This window comes from Cryptomeria japonica, chromosome 9, assembly GCF_030272615.1.
Source record: "Cryptomeria japonica chromosome 9, Sugi_1.0, whole genome shotgun sequence".
Taxonomy (NCBI): Eukaryota; Viridiplantae; Streptophyta; class Pinopsida; order Cupressales; family Cupressaceae; genus Cryptomeria; species Cryptomeria japonica.
In genome coordinates this window covers 157,368,041-157,392,996 of record NC_081413.1, presented here as the reverse complement: position 1 = coordinate 157,392,996, position 24,956 = coordinate 157,368,041, and the positions used below count along the sequence as shown (strand labels likewise).

General features: G+C 34.2%; 1 protein-coding gene across 1 annotated transcript; it reads left to right on the top strand.

The window, feature by feature from the left end:
- Positions 1 to 3,966: 3,966 nt before the first annotated feature.
- Positions 3,967 to 23,315, top strand: LOC131059648 (AP2-like ethylene-responsive transcription factor CRL5). Its single transcript, XM_057992663.1, has 7 exons — positions 3,967 to 4,130; positions 4,291 to 4,373; positions 22,291 to 22,379; positions 22,492 to 22,563; positions 22,853 to 22,905; positions 23,018 to 23,094; positions 23,206 to 23,315. The coding sequence occupies exons 1-7, from the start codon at positions 3,967 to 3,969 to the stop codon at positions 23,313 to 23,315; spliced, it is 648 nt and encodes a 215-aa protein (XP_057848646.1).
- Positions 23,316 to 24,956: the final 1,641 nt, after the last annotated feature.

Below are 24,956 nucleotides of genomic sequence, written 5' to 3'. Positions count from 1 at the left end.
TCAACATTATAGAAATTTAGGTACAACAATTATCTTTATGATCAAAGTTACAACCATTCATAATGATCTTTAAGACTATTAGAGTATTTGGTGACTATTTGAGTATTTGATGATATTGCTAATGGAAATGAAAATGTACTTGATGACCATTGCATGTACAAAGGCAAGGTCAAATGAAGGATTGATTACACATGATGTTGATAAGTGTCATAATCTTATACAAATGATAACCTATAACCCACATAAGGTGAATAAGTTATAGTGTGATAAGTCAACTAAAGGTGAGAATTCCACTTATAGTGGGAATATTCTTAAAGTAGTCACTAAGTAAACTTAATTGGTAAGTGTAATGTGGTCCTAGGTGAAGACTTTAATAGGTACAACACTTAATTACATAAACACCCTTCCTTAAGTGCAACTTAGGAAGTGCATTATTGTGCAATATGGGTCCTAGCTACTATGCCATCTTAGGTAACCATATACAATGCAAAGTGAAATCTCACACGATTAGAGAAAAGTAGAAAATCAGATGGGATGAAACCCTTCTCCAAAAGAGAGAAAATAAATAAGAAAATGATGATTAATAGAGGACTCATGACCCCCAAGAACTACATACATCATGTATATACAATCAAATATCCCCCAATAGAAAGGAAAAAGAGATACATGATATCCCCTCATAATGAAAAGGCTCCAATGTTGATGAAGTATGCCTAAAAATTAAATATGACTGAATGCCTACAAGAAACACATCTCCCCTTAGAGAGAAAGAAGTCTACTGAATGATGAAGAAGCCACTCCATGTCCAGCTGAAAGAACAAGAAAGGAATTATCCAAGTGTAAATATCTAAAAGTTGAGTAGGAGTCTCCAAGCTTGAAGAAGCCATCGTAGAAGCACGATCAAACTAAACCATGAATTTTGACAAATCAAGTGAAGGAGGACACTCATGAATGTTAACATCCAAAGACAAGGTAGATCAATGTCCAACTACGATGGAATTATCATTAAAGAGAAGAGAAATCCCCTCAAGTATGTCTCCTAAATCTGCAATATGAGACCCAACAAACAAATCTGAAACATATGTCAAAAATTCAATCCACAAAGCAGGATTTGAAACACTATGATCAACCTGTTGAAGAGTATATCTCAAGTCTAAATAAGGAGGAGGTGGAGGAGTAGGAAGTTCAATATTCATCTCAAGAACACCAAGATTTAAGTGTCTAAACTTTTCCTCACAAACATGATTCACCCTTGATGGAAGGGTGTCAACATAGTCAAAGTAAAATCATCATCGGGAGCAAAATGAGAAAAGAAATATAATCAAGATGAATAATCCATCACTCCTACAACAATGACATCTCTAGTCTCCATGTCCCTAATGTAAACATAATCAGGAGTAAACACAACTATCTTACCTTGAGCATCATAAACATACATAGTAACATAAAATGTAGAAACAAAAACTAAATTAAATAATTACATTCAATAATTACCTTTTATTTTCTTATAATTTATACATGAATATAAAAACCATATACAAATAAATCTTAAATTTAATAATTACATTCAATAATTAGAAAACAAAATTTAGTTTTAATACATAAAATATTAAATTATATATGTGCATCAAGATTATTACATGAATATAATAGTCTAATATTAATTGATAGAATAATATTTAATACGAATATATCTAAAAATACAACAAACTATTACTAAAAGGCTCAACATTAAATAATGTTTTTTTCCAAAACAATAATTAATAATAAATAAAAATAAAACATAACATTAACTATATCTACACAAACCCTATAATTTAGGATTAGCTAAAAAAAAAATGTGTACACTAGTTGAAAAAAATATTTAAGAGTTCCCTCTAATGAATATAATAATCTAATATTAATTGATAGAATAATATTTAATACAAATATATCTAAAAAAATACAACAAACTATTATTAAAAGGCCCAACATTAAATAATGTTTTTTTCGAAAATAATAATTAATAATAAATAAAAATAAAACATAACATTAACTATATCTACACAAACCCTATAATTTAGGATAAAAAAATATTTAAGAGTTCCCTCTCGTCACGAGTGCCAAATCCGCAATCACCCCACCAAAATTGAGTAACTTTTTCATTTCAATAGATGGCCGTCATTGCCCTCTTATAGTAACTCGGCTAGGGCTAGGTTAGTATAGGTACATATAGGGGTAATGGTTTTGTCATCTTCCTTTCAAATTAGGTCATCTCGTATCTGGTAAAAATATGTGCCTCAGTTATTAGATTAATAATATAGTATACACATCCGAAATTGTCAAATGGAGCATTGTCATACCTTTCGCCATACCTTTCTCTCACATGAGTATTCAGAGGAGCTCTTATCATATTATTTTCTTAAAAATGAAAATGATTGACATGCTACATCTTTTTTATGTTTCTGTTTAGTCTGCTAATATTAATGATGTTATTATCAGTTTCGGGTAATCTACAATGCTATTTTTTTGTTGTTTCTAGATTTGATTTTGTCTATTTTTTGTATCAAGTGTAGGATCACACTTGTCCATCATATAATGATAGAGAACTCAAGGAGTGATCATTTTAAGATGGATCAAAGAGTGTATCCCAAATGTTTATGCAAAATAAAAGAAGGCAATCAAATCTAGAAACAACAAAAAATCAATTTATAATGTTTTATATTTTGTTCGAATAGAGATGAATTAGGTTTAGATAGGATTATAGTGGTGTGGAATTAGGTTAGGGTTGAATCAAGGTAGTTTATTAATAAATATATCAGTCATAATGTTTAGTGAATTGATGGATGGTGTCATATTTTAATGGGAAAGTGAAGTTTGTAGTGATTTTAATATGACAAAATTTGAGGTTAGAGTCTATTTAGGGTTAAGATTGTGGATGATTTTAGTAGGATATAATTGAAGTTTCTCATATATGTAGGTATAGGGTATGTTGATTAAGGTTAGGAATTTGAGGTAAGAGTCTCTTTATGGTTAAGTTTGTGAATGGTTTTAGTAGGATGTAATTGAAGCTATGGATATATGTGGGCATAGTGTATGTTGATTAAGGTTAGTCATCTTTGTAAAATATTGGGTAAGGATTATAGATTGGCATAATGTAATCATATGGCTTATTTGTTGGGTAGCTTGGTAGTATTTAATCTTTATATAATAGATTAGTGAGGTTGTGATATTTTCATTTGATGTTATTTGAAAAGATCTTTACAAAAAATAAGATTGAGGTTACTCTTTCCATAGTAGAAAGTAGGTTTTAGTTTGTTGAAGTGTGAATAAATTTAATGTAGGGTTTGTTTCAATTCAATGGAACACTAGATAAAGGTTATACTTGCAGTGGTGAAATTGTATATATACATTGTATAGCAACTCTTATTATAAGAAGAGATGATTTTTGAGATAAAGTTTTCTCAATTTGAATTAAGTTTAACTGTTGACATTTAAAATTTATATGTTCAGAGATCATAATTAAAACCACCTTGACACATGGTTCCTTAATGCACAATATGAAAATGAGATATTCGAATTTTTAAAAATAAAAATATTATATATAATTTACTTGATAAAAATTGTGAAATATTGAATGGAATATGGTTAAGGTCACATTAAAAAGGGCTACGATTTTATAACATTGGTTCATAAGAATAATTGTTTTTCATGGCAATCTACAAATCATAACTGTTTAAAATTTTTGCATCAGATACCTTTGATTTAGATAATGTTGCACTTTCAAGTCTCACCAATGCATTGCAGTTCGCTTATAGTGATAATGATGACTCAAGCTTCAGCCTGAGAGGGACACAGTTCTGAGAAATCAATCTGCAAACAAAGCCTCCCTTAGTGGGGGCTTTTCTAGTACTTACAGAAAGTTGCAATGTAGCTAATGCTAGTTGTGGTCTGACTTTGCCTGTGAATGAAAATACTCAGCCAAGTATGCCTTCAACCATCTCTACTATAGAAAATGCTTTTGCTTTGGTTCCTACTCCTGTTTCAATGGGTAGTAATGAAGTTTATCCTTCTTCTGATAACAAGACACTTAGTCTGAACCAAGCAAGAAGAACTTCAGTAAGAACTTCAAAGTACCGTGGAGTCGCCAGGTAAGTTATTTATAAGCATGTATCTGATTTAGATGTTATAATTTTTTCACAGTCCATGTATCTGATTTTCTAAAATAGAAGAAAGCTATAAATAAAACCTAGCTATAAATAAAAGGTTTTATCAAGACAAAATTTATATCTCTGACATTTTGTCTTGCAGACATAAATGGACAGGGAGATATGAAGCCTATTTGTGGGACAACAGCTTCATTAAAGAAGGTCACAAACGAAAGGGTAGACAAGGTATGTTAAAATGATTTAGATCGCCATTAGAAAGATTAATCATTGTATCACTGTTCTAAGGGTAGCCTTAAAAGTTGATTTAAAATATAAATTTTTCAAACATTTATAAATATAATGTGGAGGAACCCTAATTAAAATTATAATAGACTGTGAAACCCTAGTGTTTGTATGTAGAGTTAATTTAGCGTTTTTCATCAGTTTTTTTCTGGAGCGGTTCTTTTCCTTCGCTGTTTATGGATCGAAGATGTCTTTATACTGATGAAAAATAATTTGTGTGTGACCTTGTCATCCTTCAAATCTGGACATCCGTTGAAATCATCAGCAGTATATTTGGGTGAGCATATCATTTTGTAGATATATTGTAGTTGTTAAGCATAGCATTTAAATACTGATTTGAAACTCTAGTCTCTGGTACTTTAAATTTAGCTGTGAGCTGAGCTAGATTGGATTGAAGTGTTGACCAAAAGTTGATGCACTGGTAGGTGGCTATGGCACTGAATTGGAAGCAGCGAGAGCATATGATAATGCTGCTCTCAAGTATTGGGGTGACAAAAGCACAATAAATTTTCGATTAAGAATTTGACATTGTATAGAAGACTGCTTAATATCGCACTTTACACAGCGTCTACCTTTACAAAAATTTGTATTGAATCCACTGTTAAAATGGCATGTTTTATGTAGATAACTGATTACAAAGAAGAGCTCGAAGTCATGAAACAGATGACCACCGCAGACTGTTAATTATCTCAAAAGGTATAAGAATTATTTCCATTGAAGTCTCTTAGATTAAAAATGTGGCAGTGGCGCTTTTGTTTATGAACTATATATATATATAGGTAGAGAAAGTTCGAAATTTTAAATATGTGAACAGTTGCACTAACTTGAATTTATTCCTATTCAAATGACCCATCAAAAAGATCATTCATAGCAGGGTCCAGATAAGGTCTATGACGGCATTTTAGATTTACTTTAAGATATTCTATTGGATTACTTTCACGTATGGTGCTAACATATATTCATCTATCATTGATGTAGGAAGAGTACTGGCTTTACAAGAAGCGAATCAATTTACCGTGGAGTAACAAGGTCTGTACTTAAATTGTTAGCTTTATTTAGGGTTTTGAGATCAAGATCTGACTATAGAAATGGTTATTCATTAAACATTAGTAGGAAAAGCTGTATTCTAATGTTAAATCTGTAACATATCGCAGACACCATCAAAAGGGAAAGTGTCAGGCTAGAATTGGAAAAATTAATGGAAACAAAGACGTATATCTGGGAACATACAGTGAGTACACCAAACATGAACAAATCTACTATATATTTCTCTTAGAAAAATGATTTATCAAGTAAGTAAACCAGCTAAAAGTTGTGGTGAACTCGTTGGGTCTTTCAACTGGCAGGTACCGAGGAAGAGGCGGCTATCATATATAACATTGCTACAATCAAATTTAGAGGCAATGATTCAGTTACAAACTTTGACAATAGATTTTCAAGAACTAAAAGCAGCCCACTACCTATAGGACAACTTATAACTTATATCAAGGAGACAGGATTAAGAGATGTTGATAGAATTATGAATGCACCCAGAATTGTGGGCAATAGAATGGGTTCACCAAGAGGTGCAGCCAGCTATTGTAATGATGTTGCTGAATCCAAAACTGCTCATGACCAGCAACAAAGTAATCCATTGCTGTCAACATCACAATCACACAGTGGGTTGTGGTATAAACCTGCAGATGATATGCAAGCTGTTACCAATATTTCTCATTCTTTCCTTGGCCAACCCATCTTGACATCATCAAATCAGGTTCTCCCTCAAATTGATATGGGCTTGGGACCTGCAATTATTAACGAGGCCAATATTTCAGATGTTTTTGCAGCCAATGGTTTGGGGTTATCCAATTCATCTGTTGTTTTTGCTAATCCATCTGATCTCTTCGCCTTAAATAATTTTCAGACAATTCCGATGGGAACCGTTTCAAATGGATTGGGTACTGCAAATTTTGAAGGCAGTGATCTCTTGGCAAGAAATGCAACCTACTTAAATACCCAAAAGTTCACAGTGCCGGGTAGATTAGAAAATCAGAATTTGATGCATAGTAGCTGGATTGTAGAACCTCTTGAATCCTTGCCACCTCAAGCTAATCCCTCGAATGGCCACGCTTGTATATCCCCTCGACCATGGAACAGTAAAAAGAATTCTGTTCAAATGGAGTGATATACATGACATATTTTTAGTTACTTCGAATGAGATATTGGAGTTGCCGAAGACAATTTGATATAAATGGATACACTTAAATATAGTTGCAGTGCTTTGTTAAGTAATAAGGTTGAAGTAGACTGTTACAGCTTCAATATATTTCTCCTATCTCGCTCTCTTTCTTGGACATTTGTTATTAGAGGACTTATGGTGTTGTTTGATTCTTATACTCTTATGTCACTCTTATAATCATGTTGGATCTTTTACTGCAAGCTTCAAAGAGTAACCTCAACCAGCTGGGATCTATACTATAGTTCTCTTTCCGTTTTGTTAAGAATGACTTTTTGAAATGAATGTGACGTCCTTTTCTCGTTCTCCTATCACATAGCTTACGTTTTTTCTTTTGTTGAGAAAAAATGAGATCTTTTAAAACAATAGAAGAAAATTACAGTTTACAGCATTGAGATTGTGATTTTTTAAATTGGAAAGAGCCAGTCTTAAAGTAAGAAGAGGGAAATCAAGGAGGTTTGTCATTATTATGTTAACAATATAAATTAGAATAAATTAAATAACTGTAATATTCATTGAAGAATTCAAATCTTTTATTTATTACTAAGTTAGAGAAGTTGTGAAAATTTATTAGACAATGCAAACGTTAATTCAGAAACAAGCCAGTCTGCTACAACATTGCATACCTTATTTATATGAACAAAGGAGATAACTTCAAAATTTGGAGTGAAGCAATTGATCTATTCAACAAAAGAAGCTGGCCTTCAAGAGATACTTAAATACTTATTATGTTCATGTTCAGAAGGGAAATTAAGAATAATTTATTTCAAATTTACAAATAAAATTTGTCAAACCAAACTCACAAGTTTAATTAATAGCCATCAAAATAAATTGGAGTTGTATCATGTTTTTGATGTTTTTTTCCACAGCCTAAGAAAAAACCAAAACCAGTTTTACATCATTAGCATGGCTGAACCCCTATCCTTGCCACACCTAGATTACCTCTATTTAAGAGCCCCAATAATAATTTAAAACTAGATTGGGGAGGACACGTCTTACCAACCCTATGTAAAAATTTGGAGAGCATAAATTAATTCTTTTTGTATTTCCAAATATAAGGATCAAATAAAATAATTGTTAGAAACCCATGTACAAATGAAAAATATTAAACATCACTGAACTCCTTGATGTTGGAGTAAATTAGATTTATTCTATTTACTCTAAGTTTACTTAGGATAGCTTTATTTGTGGCATAAAACAATAATTTAGTATTGTTCATGTTAATTATCTTAAGTCTCATTCTAGATAAAGATGAGTTAGTTTTATGCATGTAATTTTGATAGAGGGTAGTTGTATCCACTCCTACTACTCTCTTATCTCATTGAGCCACATGGCATTCCATGTGCTCTCAATTGTCTAGCCTCTTGCCTATATAAGCAAGCTCATTTGTACATTGTAACAAATCAATTCATAGTAAGTCATTGTAGGTTAATGTCAATCTTTTCTCTTTGATCTCCATTGTTCTTTATTGATCAAGTTGCAACATTCTTGTGTGTGGTAGGATAGTTTCTTGATTGATCCATTGAAATGTACATAGCTTCATGGACTCATAATTTCTCCGACATGATAATAGAGCTTCATCTAGACAAATTACCTTCCGGATCATAAAATTGGATAGTTGATAACAGATCTATTATTTATCTTCCTACAGACCAAATCATAGAGTTGATATCAATTCAATGTTGACAGAAGTCACCTCACTCTATTGTTCCTAACTGTGGTGACATTTTTCCTCTTTCCATCTGTAAATTGCAGTGACATATATACTTGCAATGACTAGAGAGAGTGATTTATTATTCAATCTCCCATTGTCCTGTTTCCAGAGTTGACTTCATTTAGGGCATTGAAAATTCTCAAATTTTTCAGAAGTTGCCTCCATTCAATTTGTCATAACAACTGTGCGATATTATTTTTCTTGTTTGCAAACGACAAATCCTCCTACTCACAGTGACATACATTACCTTAGCAATTATTATTGTTTATGTGGTAGCGATATCAATATTTTCATCTTTTGTTTGTCAGTCGTAGTGATATTCATACATGCAGTGCTTAAAGACTGATTTATTCCAACCGTGTTACACTTCCAAAGATATATATCAACTCGGAGCAATATATCAACCAATCTGAGACTATTGGTAGCGATATTCCTCCTGCAAAACCTTCTTATCCAAGTCAACAACAATATATTTGTGAAGACTGAAGGCCAACGGACACTCTCTTTCCCTCTAATTGGTGCCTCTTCAGCTTATTCCTTGCTCAGTGTGGATGTAGCCATTTGGTGAACCACCATAAATTCTGGTGTGGGATTGTTTTGTATATTTTGTTTCTAGTTTTCTGTATATGTTTTCCCTCTTCTATATTTCACAATTGGTATCAGAGCAGGTTAAAGCTGTTGGTTGGAATTTGGTGATTGAATTCCTGAGAAATGGAAGAAGCTAAAATCGAGAAGTTCTCTAGCCAGAACTTTGGCTTGTGGAAAGTGCAGATGGAGTCTTTGCTGATAAAGCAAGACCTCTCACTCGCTCTTAAAGGGAAAGCGAAGAAGCCATCCACAATGGCTGATGAAGACTGGGAAAATTTAGACAAGGCTAGAGAAATGATTTTTCTTTCGCTGTCCAATAATGTCACAGCTGAATCTAAAATGAAAGAAGTTTGGGACAAACTTACATCTATGTATGCTATGGCTTCAGCTACGAATAAAGTATTCATCATGAAGAAGTTATATAAACTCGAGATGAAAGGAGGAGGTATCATGGTGAATCATATCAATGAATTCAACACTTTGATCAGCCAAGCGAATTCTATAGGAATGACACAAGATGATGAAAACAAAGTTGTTCTCTTGTTATACTTTTTACCAAGCAGTTGGGATGGAGTTGTAATAGCTATGAGCACTTCGGTATCCGACAAGAACAAGCTGATCTTTGATGATGTTGTGGCTACTCTTCTCAGTGAAGATATGAGAAGAAAAAATGATGAGGGGTCATCTGGTGAAACTCTAACAGTGGTGAATACCGAAAATAGAGGAAGGAGTCATAATAGAGGCAGAAATCATCATCATAGACGATCAAAATCTGCTAAGAGGTCAAAATCAAGAGGTAGATTTGGCAAGTGTTGGTTTTGTGGCAAGGCTGGCCACACCAAAAGGAATTGTCATTCTTACAAAAGAGCTCAAGAGAAGGTAAGAGACAACGAGGCTAATGTTGTTTTTGATAAGGAGGATAGTGTTTTAATTTTATCTACAAGTGATACTACTTCAAGTTCTTGGGTTTTAGACTCCAAAGCCTCCTTTCATGCTACCTCTTGTATGGAGGCCTTTGTAAATTACCAAAAGGGACAATTTGGGGAAAAAAATTTTAGGGGATAATAAATCATGTGACATCATTGATAGGGGTGATGTTTTGTTGCAGTTAAAGAACGGAGGTAAATGGTTGTTACAAGATGTGAGATATGTCCCAAAATTTAAGAGAAATCTGATTTCCGTAAGCCAATTATTTACTCAAGACTGCAATATAATTTTCTCTTTAGATACATGAAAATTAATCAAAGGATCCTTGTTGATTGCCAAAGGGAACAAGGTGGGCAGCCTTTATATTTTTTATAATGACTCTCAAGTGGGAGCTACTATGGTGATGGCAAACAGAGAAACCGAGCTTTGGCATCGAAGGCTCAGACATATGAGCAAGAAAGGACTTGAGGTGATGATAAAAAGAGATCAATTACCGGGTTTAAAATCTGTGGATTTGGATTTTTGTCACCATTGCCTTTATGGCAAGAAAAAGAGGGTCAACTTCTTGAAGATGGGTTGTGACAAGAGAACTTCACCTTTGGAGCTTGTTTATTTGGATGTTTTTGGACCAATAGAGGTAACCTCTCTTGGTCGTGAAAAGTCGTTTGTAACATTTCTTGGTTGTTGCACTAGGAAGGTCTGGATTTTCATGATTAGTAGGAAATCTGAAGTATTTAGTAAATTCAAACTGTTCAAAGCTTTAGTTGAAAATCAGAGTGGATATCACATTAAGTATTTACAATCCGATAATGGAGGTGGATATTGTTCATTAGTGTTTGATACTTTTTGTGTGGATAATGGAATTCAGAGAATTTAAACTGTTCCGTTTACACCTCAAGAGAATAGAGCACCAAAAACGTTAACCAAGACGATTTTGGAGAAAGCATGGTGCATGCTTTCCAATGCTGGACTGGGGAAAGAGTTTTGGGCAGAAGCCTTTAATACAATGGTTTACTTAATTAATCAGAGTCCCTCTTTTCGCTTGGATTTTGGCATTCTTGAGGAGGAATGGTTGAGCACGTGGATTTCCTACAGTCACCTCCATGTGTTTGGTTGTGAAGCATTCGCGCCTATCCCCAAAAAGAAGCGAATAAAATTGGACCCCAAATCGAAGCGTTGTGTTTTTGTGGGATATGGTGAAAACCAACATGGGTTTAGATTATGGGATCCGGTTGACAAGAAAATACTTTGTAGCAGAGATGTTACCTTTAATGAGGCAGTGTTTCCCAGTTTGAAAGAACGCGACAGTCCCACCATTGAATATATACCTTTAGTCGACATACACAATAATGGATAGGTTGAACAGGTTTCTTCTGGGAGACATACAACACCACCTGTTTCTCCTACCTATGTTCTGTCTCCCATCCCTGTCTCTTCTCCCTCCTCAACCATTCTTGTCAGTTCTGAGCAGACTCTCTCGGGTATGGAAGGATTACAGTCATGCCTTGGGTCTGACGGGCAGGAAGTCACGTCCACGCCCTCTCCTTTTATCACCGATGCTGGCAATGCGTCCAATTGCAGGTCTCACGTGGGTGACGAGGTCTTTGGCAGTGGTCGTGGGCCACCCTTCAACCCGCAGTTCATGGTTGAGGAGATGTCGTTGGGTTTCCAAGCTCAATGTGGACAGCCCAAACACCTCGATACACAACAAGATCTCGATACAAATAAATTTGATAATAATCGTGTATTGAAATTTTATCACTCCATTGATGCACAAAAATACGAAGGGGCTTCTCAACGCCCAATGAAGGGTCGCGTTGGTGATCAATGTCGTGTTGGTGATTAGTGCGTTGAAATGGATACTTCACAATTTGGGCAAAACATCACTCATTCATAGGGACAGAGCCAAGACAATATCGAAAACTTGAGCACTAATCAATTATGAAGGTCTACAAGATAGCGAAGACCCCCCATCTAAGTTTTCAGATTATGAGTTGTTATTAGCAAAGTACCCTGAACCTTTGGTTGTTGATCAGACAGAACCGGTTAATTATAAACAATCTTGTCAAACAATTGATTGTAGGAAATGGCAAGAGGCGATGCAAGATGAAATGAGTTCGTTGCAGGCTAATAACACTTGGGACTTAGTACCACTCTCTCCTAATCAAAGACCCTTGAAGAGTCGTTGGGTATACAAGTTGAAAGAGGAGGATGCAGGTCAGAAATGTTATCATGCTAGATTGGTTGTCAAGGGGTATGATCAACAGAAAGGCATCGATTTTAATGAGATTTTCTCCCCACTTGTGAGAATGATCACAATTCGGGCTATTTTGGGTTTGGCTGTATCTTGGGATCTTGAACTTGACCAGTTGGATGTCAAGACGGCTTTTCTACATGGTGATATTGATGAAGAGCTATACATGGAGAAGCCGGAAGGATTTATGCAATGGGGACATGAACACTTTTATTGTCAGTTGAAGCGTAGCTTATATGGGCTTAAAAAAGCCCCACAATAATGGTCTAAAGTTAGATTGCTTCATTAATGAACACAATTTCATAAGATGTGAATTTGATCCTTGTGTCTATTATAAGAAGCTTTCTAATGGAGAATTTTTTATTCTTCTACTCTACGTTGATGACATATTGGTTGTCGGTACGAGTAAGAGGATTGTTTCTGAATTAAAGGTACAATTAGCTACAAGATTTTCTATGAAAGACTTAGGTGCAGCTAAGAAGATTTTTGGAATGACAATCACTAGAGATAGACGAAAGAAGGAGATCATGTTGTCACAAAAGGCATACATTGATAAAGTTATAGATAGATTTAGTATGGCTGACGCGAAGGTTGTCTCTACTCCTCTTGCTGCTCATTTTTGTTTATCCTCTGATTTGTGTCCAAAGACCCAAGAGGATAAGGAATTTATGGAAGGTATTCCTTACAAATCCACAATTCATAGTATTATGTATGCTATGGTCTCCACTCGCTGTGACATTGTTCATGTTGTGGGAGTGGTAAGCAAATTTATGTCCAATCCCGGGAAGCCTAATTGGGAAGTAGTTAAATGGATATTGAGGTATCTTAAGGACACTTCTTATTATGCTTTATGTTTTGGTGGCAATAATGTTCAGCTCTAAGGTTTCACTAATTCTGATCTTGTCGGGGATTTAGATAAACAAAGGTCTACTATTGGCTATGCCTTCATGTTTGTTGGAGCTTCCATTAGTTGGGTTTCAAGGTTGCGACATTCAGTTGCTCTTTCTTTCGCCGAAGCTGACTATTTGGCTCTTTCGGAAGGTGCCAGGGAGATGATTTGGTTACAGCGATTGTTTAGTGATTTGCATTGTCAACAAAGTGATTATGTTTTGTTTTGTGATAGTCACAATGCTATTTTTATGGCTCACAGTCATTCATCTCAGTGTCGTTCTAAACATATTGACATTCATGCTCATTTTGTTCGTCATGTGGTGGAAGAGGGAGAATTAAGAGTTGTAAAAATTGACACAAAGGTCAATCCGACTAACATCTTAACCAAGATTATTCCCAAAGAGAAGTTAGAATGTGCCAGGACTTCTCTTCATCTTGTTAAACTGAAGTAAAATTGAATATAGAGAAAGGGAATGTTTCATCATTTACAACATCCATTGGAATTCAGGTGGGAGATTGTAAAGACTGAAGGCCAACAGACACACACTTTCCCTCCAATTGGTGACTCTTCAGCTTTATCATAGCTTACATAAGTATGATGTTGTTTTATTCTATATGTGCAATTTGATATAATTAAATATTCCTCTTCTTAGAGTGGATGTAGCCATGGTGAACCATGATAAATTCTGGTGTCTGATTGTTTTATATATTTTTTTTCTAGTTTTCTATTTTTGTTTTCGCTCTTCTATACTTCACAATATTCACTAGTGATATTTTGATACCTAGTTTGTCGTTGTAGCATGATTTGGGTGGCAATCTACAATAAAACATTCTTACTAATGATATTATTGCAATCTTTGGAGTGAACTTTTTCGGAGCAGCGTTAAAATGACATTCGCGATAGATTCTATTTCCTCCAATGCAATTATTGGCAATGATATTCTTCTGCATTCATACATTTTTATTGTGAAGCCACGGTTTTTTTCCTCCAACATATATTCAACCTATGAAATTGTTGATTGTATTGAGATATTTTCTTTTAAGATTATGGATATCTAGAGGAGAGTCTTTTGGTGATTGACATCTCCATCATATTGGCACCTTCCAACGTCAATCAATTGTCATCAAACACCTCCCATCAACCATATTAGTCTAATTCAGGACTATCATTGTCTTTCCCATTTGGTTGGAGGAAATATTTTAGTATATTGGTCTTTCGATCTTGTTCCATATTAGTTTCTACAAAGTTCCAACTTGTCACTTTCTTATGTGTTTGGGTGTGTACTTGATTGGAGTGTGGCATCATCATCTTTCACAGACAAGGAGACACATGAGTAGTTTTTAGATAAATTATCTTCATTCTTCATGCTTCCATCTTTCTTTGAATATAAATAAAGCATCTATATATGGTTTTGTTCATTCCTAAGAGGAGAGGCTTATTGTTTGTAAGCATTCCATAATATTTTATCTTTAGACACTTACCGTTTTTGTAGGTGATTATTTACTATGAGGGGGCAATTTCATCTCTATCTTTCTCTTCATTAGATGGGTGATTGTATTATATTCTCATGATGGATGTAGTTTAGGGGGGTATTGATGTGAGACCTCTATGCATCACATGATCTATTACTTGTATGTAACTTGCATATCTCTTTTTTGAAGAGGAGTTTTGTCCCATGTGTTTTTCTCTTTTTCTGTGTTTGCGAGAGATTAGTTGCATGATTAGTTGTGCATGGGTACTTAACATGGCCTAGTTTTTGCATATTGAATCTTCATACTTAGTCTAACATCATATGGATAATAGTTCCACTCCCTAAGTTGCACTTAAAGAGAAGTGTTGGAGTAAATTAAATTTATTATATTTACTCTAATTAAGTTAGGATAGCTTTATTTGTCACTTAACACAATCATTTAATATTATTCATGTTAGTTATATTAGTTGTCATTCTAGATATAGATCATTTAGTTTTATGCATTTAATTTTGTTATAGAGTAGTTGTACCTACTCTCTTATCTCATTGAGACACATGGCATTACTTGTGCTCTCAATCATCTAGCCCCTTGCCTATATAAGCAATCTCATTTGTACATTATAACAAATCAATTCATAGAAATTCATTGCATGTTAATCGCAAGCTTTTCTCTTCGATCTCCTCCTTCTTCATTGATTAAGTTGCAACATTCTCATGTGGGGTTGAATAGTTTCTCCATTGATCCATGGAAATGTGCACAACTTCAAAGCTTTATGGTATCATCATTTCTCTAACACTTTATTAATTTTTTCCATCTTATCCATAATAAGATGATTGTCATGCTTATATCAGAAAAATAGTGAAGCATTTCCAAACTTCTTTGTGATCACACCTTTCACAAAATTTATAAATAATTTATACAATTAATTTCCACAATGATCTTTTGTAATCAAAACCTTCACAAATTTAGCAATGACATTTGTGGTCAATTTTAACATTAATCTTTGCAATCAAAAGTTTCACAACTTTTGTGATAAAAACTCTCACAACTTTAGTAACTATTTATATGTTCACTGATCTCGATGATCATCGTTATAGAAATTTAGGTTCAACAAACCATTAATCAATGATCTTTGAGACTATTAGAGTATTTGGTGACTCTACAAAACCCCCAAGATCTCTAAAGACCAAAATAACTTCCATAAGAGAGAATGGAAAGAAAGATTACTTCCCAATAAAAGATTTGTGATATTGCTAATGGACATGAAACTATACTTGATGACCATTGCATGTACAAAGGCAAGGTCAAATGAAGGATTACATACGATGTTCGTAAGTGTCATAATCTTATGCAAATGATAACCTATAACCCACTTAAGGTGAATAAGTGATAGTGTTATAAGTCCACCCAAGGTGAGAATTCCACCTATAGTGGGAATGTTCCTAAAGTAGTTACTAAGTAAGTGATAAGTGTAATGTGGACGTAGGTGAAGACTTTACTGGGTACAACACTTAATTACATCAACACCCCTCTTTAAGTGTAGCTTAGGGAGTACATTATTATGCAATATGGGTCCTAGCTACTAGACCATGTTAGGTAACAATGTAGAATGAAAAGTGCTATCACGCACAATGAGAGAAAAGTTAAAAATTGGATGGGATGAAACTCTTCTCCAAAAGAGAGAAAATAAATCAGAAAATGATGATGAATAGAGGACTCGTGATCCCCCAAGAACTACATACATCGTGTATATACAACCAAATATCCCCCAATAGGAAGAAAAAAGAGAGACATGATATCCCCTAATAATAAAGAAGCTCGAATGTTGATGAAGTATGCCTAAAAATAAAATATGATCCAATGCCTACAAAAAACACATATCCCCTTACAGAGAAACAAGTCTACTAAATGATGAAGAAGCCACTCCATATCTAGCTAAAAAAAGAAGAAAGGAATTCTCCAAGTATGAATCTCTTAAAACTGAGTAGGAGTCTCCAAGCTCGAAGAAGCCATCACATAAGCATGATCAAACTGAACCTCGAAATGTGACAAATCAAGTGAATGAGGACACTCATGAATATTAATATCCAAAGACAAGGCAGATGAATGTCCAGCTACGATGGAACATTCATTAAAGAGAAGAGAAATCCCCTCAAGTATGTCTCCTAAATCTGCAATATGAGACTCAATAAACAAATCTGAAATACATGTCAAGAACTCATCCCACAAAGAAAGATTTGAAAGACTATGATCAACCTGTTGAAGAGTAGATCTCAAGTTTAAATAAGGAGGAGATGGAGAAGTAGGAAGTTCAACGCTCATATCAAGAACACCTAGATTTAAGTGTCTAAACTTCTCCTCACAAACATGATTCACCTTTCTCCTCACAAACATGATTCACCCTTGATGGAAGAGTCTCAACATTAGTCAAAGTAAAATCATCATCAAGAGCAAAATGAGAGAAGGAATACAACCGAGAGGAATAATCCACCACTCCTATAGAAATGAAATCTCTAGTCTCCATGTCCCTAATGTAAACATAATTAGGAGTAAACTCAACTATCTTACCTTCAGCATCGTGAACATCCATAGTAGCATAAAATGTAGAAACAAAAACTGAATTAAGTAATTACATTCAATAATTACATTTTATTTTCTTATAATTTATACATGAATATAAAACCATATATAAATAAGTCTCAAAATTAAATTTTAGAGTTATCTTTTAATAGCTAATATTTATTTATTTAATTATTAGTCTATTATACTCTATGCTTAAGCTAAACTTAGGAATCTTATAATTCTTTAGGGTTTTGAGTATCCTTTTATAAGGATTCTCTCTTTGTATTTTCATAAAAATTGTAATTATTGAATTTCCTTCTTGTTGCACAATCAATATGACTCTTTTTTCTAGATCCCTGAATTATGGCCTCCCTAGATTTTTTGCTTCTCTCCTTCTGTGACAAGTTTGCATGCATGTGATCTTTGGGAGGTGTAGAGTTAATTTTTTCCTCAATTCCAATATGGTTTCTGAGCTCCATATTTGCATACCCCTATTCTCTTCATGAGATTTTTGGGGCCTTGTTCTTCATATCTGTGTATTTGGGTGTTTGTGTAGTTGTTTTTTTTTTCCATTTCTAGGGGTATCTGATTTTTTGATATATTTTGATGCCAAAAGGACCTCACGCTTGGATTCAGGAGGCTGATTCCACAAATTTTGATATAAAATTTGATATATTTTGGTGTTAGGTGTTCGGGAGGCAAAAAAAATTAGGCCCCAGGCTGTACAGCCTCGGGCACGCAGATTGAGGCAAAAAAAATTAATGGGGGTTGTACAATTTTTTTTTTAAATAAAAATTTCGCTCTGATTATTTTTACAAAAAATCGGAGAAAAGCAGGAGGCAAGTTTTTTAAAAGAGGGGGGATTAAATTAGGGTACCCGCAAGTACTTGCTTATACAGACCTGTGGTTCTCATACCCACTATAGCAGGCAGTGCAGGCCATATCCCATGCCTCACTGACATTTGCAGACCGACCACTACCCTTGGTCCCTCCGCCCACCTTGGTCCCTTCGCTTGGCCTCATGACCTCCACCCAGATCTGCCTTGCCACCCGCCAGGCTCCCACCGCCCGCCAAGCTCTTGCCGACCTCCCGCCACCTGCCAGGCTCCACCTAGATACTGTCTAACCATCATCCCTACACCACTCCCACGCCACCTAGGAGCTGCCAGCCTGCTTCCGACCCCTCCCTTGTTTTTCAGGCCTCTTTTGGGCCCATCCGGAGCACCTTCAATTTTTTGGCCATATCTTGGGCATAGGGAGGCATTTTTTGACAAAACGTATATCATCGAAAATCTCTTTCCGATGTCTATCCAGATTTGGAGGTTTGATCTTTTGATTTTTCTTTTTTAATGGTGTTTTTTGCTGTCAAAGTGAGAGGTTCATTTTTGCACTTCGGGAGACATAACTTGAGCATCCAACCTTCATTTTTTGAAAACTTTATATCATTGGAAATCTTATAATGTGTACTTTCCATTCATATGATTTTTATTTCTAGATTCTACATTAGGTATATTTTATTCAATTTTTTCTTTTCAACACTATGGTGAATATCTTGGATGTTTCAGGTCCTAGGATCTCTTTCTTTGAGTAGGATGTCTTGTCTTTGGTTGTCTTTCTATTTCTAGTCTTCTGTCTCTTTTGATTATTGTAGCATTTTATTTATGCAAACATTGAGATAAAGTGCCACTATGCATTGTATACTTGGGATCCTACACATCTTGTGCCTTATTGTACATGCACTACTTATAAAGTGTCATGGAGGGGTTGATGTTTGCCTTTGTTTTCCATCTACCTTTGTCATGTGAATGTTCCTTCCACGATATTAGCCTCATGATATGTGTCAAGTGAGTGTTCCTTCCATGACACTATGTACTTTCTCTGCACCTTCAATATTCCTGGTTCTTCGTCATGCAGTTCTTGTTGGCCGTTCTTTTCAGTGTACATGTCCCTCTCCCTTTTCAACATTATGGGGAGGTTTGTCCTGTTAGTTCTAATGCTTCCTTGGTTCGATTGATCAGCTCTTTGGGCTTTGGTGTTTTATGCCATCTTCATCTTTGAGTTCAGTTGTTTGTCTTTGTTTGCCATTTGACTTGAGTAGTGTCATTTGAGGGCACTCATATAGATTATAGTCTTCTCTATCTAGTCATGTTCTAAATCAGTGGAGGTTCTTCAGATCAGCAGTTACTCTTCGATAGTGTTTGCAACTATTTCATTCTTCAATGGTGTTTTTCATGCTCTTATTTTTTGTTCCTATTTTCTGGAACACTCTTGTCTGGAGGCTTCTTAGTCCTTCACTTGAGCTTTCACCTCTTCTTGAAGATGAATTTTGTTCCCATAGGGTTTTCTCCTTTTTCTCCACTTTACAGAGATTTTATTGTACTTGGGTACCTCATCAAGCTTAGTTGTCAGGACCCATTGTCGCTTTCAGTACCTCATCAGGCCTAGTTGTCAGGACCCATTGTCGCTTTCATGTTTTTTTGTTCACATGTTTTTTTAGTCCTTAGTTTCTTTTTAGCTACTCCATAAGTTCATCTTAAAGGGGAGTGTTAGAGTTATCTAATAATTATTTATTTAATTATTAGTCTATTATACTCTACACTTAAACTAGACTTTGGAATCTTATAATTCTTTAGAGTTTTTACCTTTAGAGTTTCGAGTATCTTTTTATAAGGATTCTCTCTTTACAGATTTGCATGCAAATGATTTCTTTAGAAGCTGTAAAATTGATATTTACACAAACCCTATAATTTAGAATTAACCAAAAAAAAAAGTGTACATTAGTTAAAAAACTGAGTAACCTTTTCATTTCAATAAATATAGCCGTCATTGCCCTCTTATAATAACTCGGGTAGGGCTAGGTTAGTATTGGTACATATAGGAGTAATGGTTTTATAATCTTTCATGAAATTAGGTCTTCTCATATATTTATTAGATTAAAAATAAAGTATACGCATCTGAAATTGCGAAATGGAACACTGTCATACTCTTCTCTCGAATAAGTATTTAGAGGAGCTCTTATCATATTATTTTCCTAAAAATGGAAATGATGGCAGCAATGATAGAGGTATGATATGCCACATTTTTTCTATGTTCTTGTTTAGTCTATTAATATTTATGATGTTATTATTAGTTTTCCGCAATCTACAATGCTATTTTTTTCTTGTTTCTAGATTTGATTGTATCCCTTTTTTTAACCAAGTTTTCCGATGAATAAGGTTTAGATTAGGTTAGGGTTGAATCAGGTTAGGGTTGAATCAAGGTAGTTTATTAATAATATATCAGTCAATGTTTATTGATTTGATGAACGATGTGATATTTTATTGGAAAAGTGAGATTTGTAGTGATTTTAATATGATGGAATTTAAGGTTAGAGTTTCTTTAGGGTTAAGATTGTGGATGATTTTATTAGAATATAATTGAAGATAAGGTTAGGAATTTGAGGTAAGAGTCTCTTTAGGGTTAAGTTTGTGGTTGATTATAGATGGACCTTAATATAATCATATGACTTATTTGTTGGGTGGCTTGGAAGCTGACACCAAAGTATCTTATAGCTTATTTGTTAAGTTGTTGGACTTGACTCTCATATAGTTTATTTGTTGGGTTGTTTAGGAGCTCCCATTAGAGTCTCACAAGTGTCTCTCAATTTACAAATATTTTTTTAAAATATCAATTATATATACAAAATTTGAACATATGAATGTATCTATTGTGAAAATGTAGTATTAAATGATCATTTGTAATGTATAGAATATGATTAAATTTTTACATAAATTTTATATCTATAAATATACACATTTCTGATGGACCATGTTGCATTTGGTTTCTAATTTACATAATAGATTAGTGAGGTTATCAGATTTTCATTTCATGTTATTTGTAAAGATCTTTACAAAAAATTAGGTTCAGGTTATTTTTTCCACAGTAGAAAGCAGGTTTTAGTTTGTTGAAGTGTGAATAGATTTAATGTAGGGTTTGTTTCAATTCAATGGAACATTAGATAAAGCTTATACTTACAGTAGTGAAATTGTATATATACATAGTATAGCTACTCTTATTACAATTGATTTTTAAGGATTGAATTTCTCAATTTGAATTAAGTTTAACTATTGACATTTAAAAATTATTTGTTCAAAAATCATAACTAATACAGCATGGTTCCTTAATGCACAATGTGAAAATTAGATAAAGGAATTTTAAAAATAAATAATCTAATATATAATTTAGATGATAAAAATTGTGAAATGTTGAATAGAATATATGTCAAAAAGGCTAGATTTTATAACATTGATTCATAAGAATAATTGTTTTTCATGGCAATCTACAAATCATAACTGTTTAAATTTTTTTGCATCAGATACCTTTGATTTAGATAACTTTGCCTGTGAATGGAAATACTCAGCCAAGCACGCCTTCAACCATTTCTACTACAGAAAATGCTTTTGCTTTGGTTCCTACTCCTGTTTCAATGGGTAGTAATAAAGTTTGTCCTCCTGATAACAAGACACTTAGTCTGAACCAAACAAGAGCGAGAAATCCCATGTTCAAAAGAACTTCAGTAAGAACTTCAAAGTACCGTGGAGTCGCCAAGAAAGTTATATATAAGCATGTATCTGATTTAGCTGTTATAATTTTTTCACGGTCCATGTAATAGAAGTTTATATCTTTGACATTTTGTCTTGCAGACATAAATGGACAGGGAGATATGAAGCCCATTTGTGGGACAACAGCTTCATTCAAGGTGGTCACAAACGAAAGAATAGACAAGGTATGTTAAACTGATTTAGATCACCATTAGAAAGATTAACCATTGTATCACTGTTCTAAGGGTAGCTTGAAAAGTTGATTTGAAATATAAATTTTTCAAAAATTTATAAATATAATGTGGAGGAACACTAATTACAGTTATAATAGACTGTGGAACCCTAATTTTATAATAGACTGTGGAACCCTTGTGTTTCTATATAGAGTAATTTTAGCGCTTTTCATCAGTTTCTTTATGGATCAGTTCTTTTCCTTTGCTGTTTATGTGTGTGACCTTGTCATCCTTCAAATCTGGACATCCGTTGAAATCTTCAACAGTATATTTGGGTGAGTATATCATTTTGTAGATATATTGCAGTTGTTAAGAATAGCATTTAAATACTGATTTGAAACTCTAGTCACTGGTACTTTACATTTAGCTGTGAGCTGAACTAGATTGGATTGAAGTGTTGACCTAAAGTTGATGCACTGGAAGGTGGCTATGGCACTGAATTGGAAGCAGCGAGAGCATATGATAAGGCTGCTCTCAAGTATTGGGGTGACAAAAGCACAATAAATTTTCCAGTAAGAATTTTACATTGTATATAAGACTGTACTTATTATCACAGTTTACACAGCATCTACCTTTACAAAAATTTGTATTGAATCCACTGTTAAAATGGCATATTTAATGTAGATAACTGATTACAAAGAAGAGCTCGAAGTCATGAAACAGATGACCACAGTAGACTATACTAATTATCTCAAAAGCTATAAGAATTCTTTCCATTGAAGTCTCTTAGATTAAAAATGTGGTAGTGGCGCTTTTGTTTGCGAAACTGACAGAGTATATATATATTGCTAGAGAAAGTTCGATATTTTAAATATGTGAACAGTTGCCCTAGCTTGAATTTATTCCTATTGAAATGACCCATCAAAAAGATCATTCATAGCAGGGTCCAACTAAGGTCTATGAAAGCATTTTAGATTTACTTTAAGATATTGTATTGGATTACTTTCACGTATGGTGCTTACATATAATCATCTATCATTGATGTAGAAAGAGTAGTGGCTTTACAAGAGGCGAATCAATTTACCGTGGAGTAACAAGGTCTGTACTTGAATTGTTAGCTTTATTTAGGGTTTTGACTATAGAAATGGTTATTCATTAAACATCAGTAGGAAAAGCTGTTTTCTAATGTTAAATCTGTAACATATCGCAGACACAATCAAAAGCGAAAGTGGCAGGCCAGAATTGGAAGAATTAATGGAAACAAAGACGTATATCTGGGAGCATACAGTGAGTACACCAAACATGAACAAGTCTACTATATATTTCTCTTAGAAAAATGATTTATCAAGTAAACCAGCTAAAAGTTGTGGTAACCTCGTTGGGTCTTTCAACTGGCAGGTACCGAGGAAGAGGCGGCTGTGATATATGACATTGCTACAATCAAATTTAGAGGCAATGATTCAGTTACAAACTTTGACAAGAGATTTTATAGCGTTGCAAAGAATTAAAAGCAGCGCACTACCTATAGGACAACTTATAACTTATATCAAGGAGACAGGATTAAGAGATGTTGATGGAATTGTGAATGCAGCCAGGGCAATAGAATGGGTTCACCAAGAGGTGCAGCCAGCTATTGTAATGATGCTGCTGAATCCAAAACTGCTCATGACCAGCAACAAAGTAATCCATTGCTCTCACAATCACAATCACACAGTGGGTTGTGGTATAAACCTGCAGATGATATGCAGGCTGTTACCAATATTTCTCATTCTTACCTTGGCCAACCCATCTTGACATCATCAAATCAGGTTCTCCCTCCAATTGTTATGGGCTTGGGACCTGCAATTATTAACGAGGCCAATAGCATAGGTTCAATGTCTGGAAACTATACCAACATTTCAGATGTTTTGGCAGCCAATGGCTTGGGGTTATCCAATTCATTAGTTGTTTTTGCTAATCCATCTGATCTCTTCACCTTAAATAATTTTCAGACAATTCCGATGGGAACCGTTTCAAATGGATTGGATACTGCAAATTTTGAAGGCAATGATTTCTTGGCACGAAATGCAACCTAGTTAAATACCCAACAGTTCACAGGGCCTGGCAGATTAGAAAATCGGAATTTGATTCATAATAGCTGGATTGTAGAACCTCTTCAATCATTGCCACCTCAAGCTAATCCCTCGAATGGCTACGCTTGTATATCCCCTCCACCATGGAACAGTAAAAAGAATTATGTTCAAATGGAGTGATATACAGGACATATTTTTAGGTACTCCGAATGAGATATTGGAGTCGCCGAAGACAATTTGATATAAATGGATACACTTAAATATAGTCGCTCTCTTTCTTGGACATTTGTTATTAGAGGACTTATGGTTTTGTTTGATTCTTATACTCTTATTTCTCTCTTATAATCATGTTGGATCTTTTACTGCAGGCTTCAAAGACTAACCTCAACCAGCTGGGATCTCTATTATAGTTCTCTTTCCGTTTTGTTAAGAACGACTGTTTGAAATAAATGTGACGTCCTTTTCTCGTTTTCCTATCACATAGTTTACGTTTTTTCTTTCGTTGACCAAAAATGAGATCTTTTAAAACAACAGAAGAAAATTACAGTTTACAGCATTGAGATTGCGCTTTTTTAAATTGGAAAGAGCAATTCTTAAAGTAAGAAGAGGGAAATCAAGGAGGTTTGTCATTATTCTGTTAACAATAGAAATTAGAATAAATTAAATGTCTGTCATATTCATTGAAGAATTGAAATCTTTTATTTAGTAATAAGTTAGGAAGGTGTGAAAATTTGTAAACGTTAATTCAGAAACAAGCCAGTCTGGTACAACATTGCATATCTTATTTATATGAACAAAGTAGATAACTTCAAAATTTGGAGTGAAGCAATTGATCTATTCAACAAAAGAAGCTAGCCTTCAAATAATCCTTAAAAACTTACTATGTTCAAAAGAAAAATCAAGATCAATTTATTTCAAATTTAAAAATAATCTTTGTCTAACCCAATTCACAAGTTTCGAGAAAATCGAGAGCCATCAAAATAACTTGGAGCTGTATCATGCTTTTGATGTTTTTTCCCAAAGCATAAGAAAAAACCTAAACCAGTTTTACATCATTAGTATGGCAGAACCCCCTAT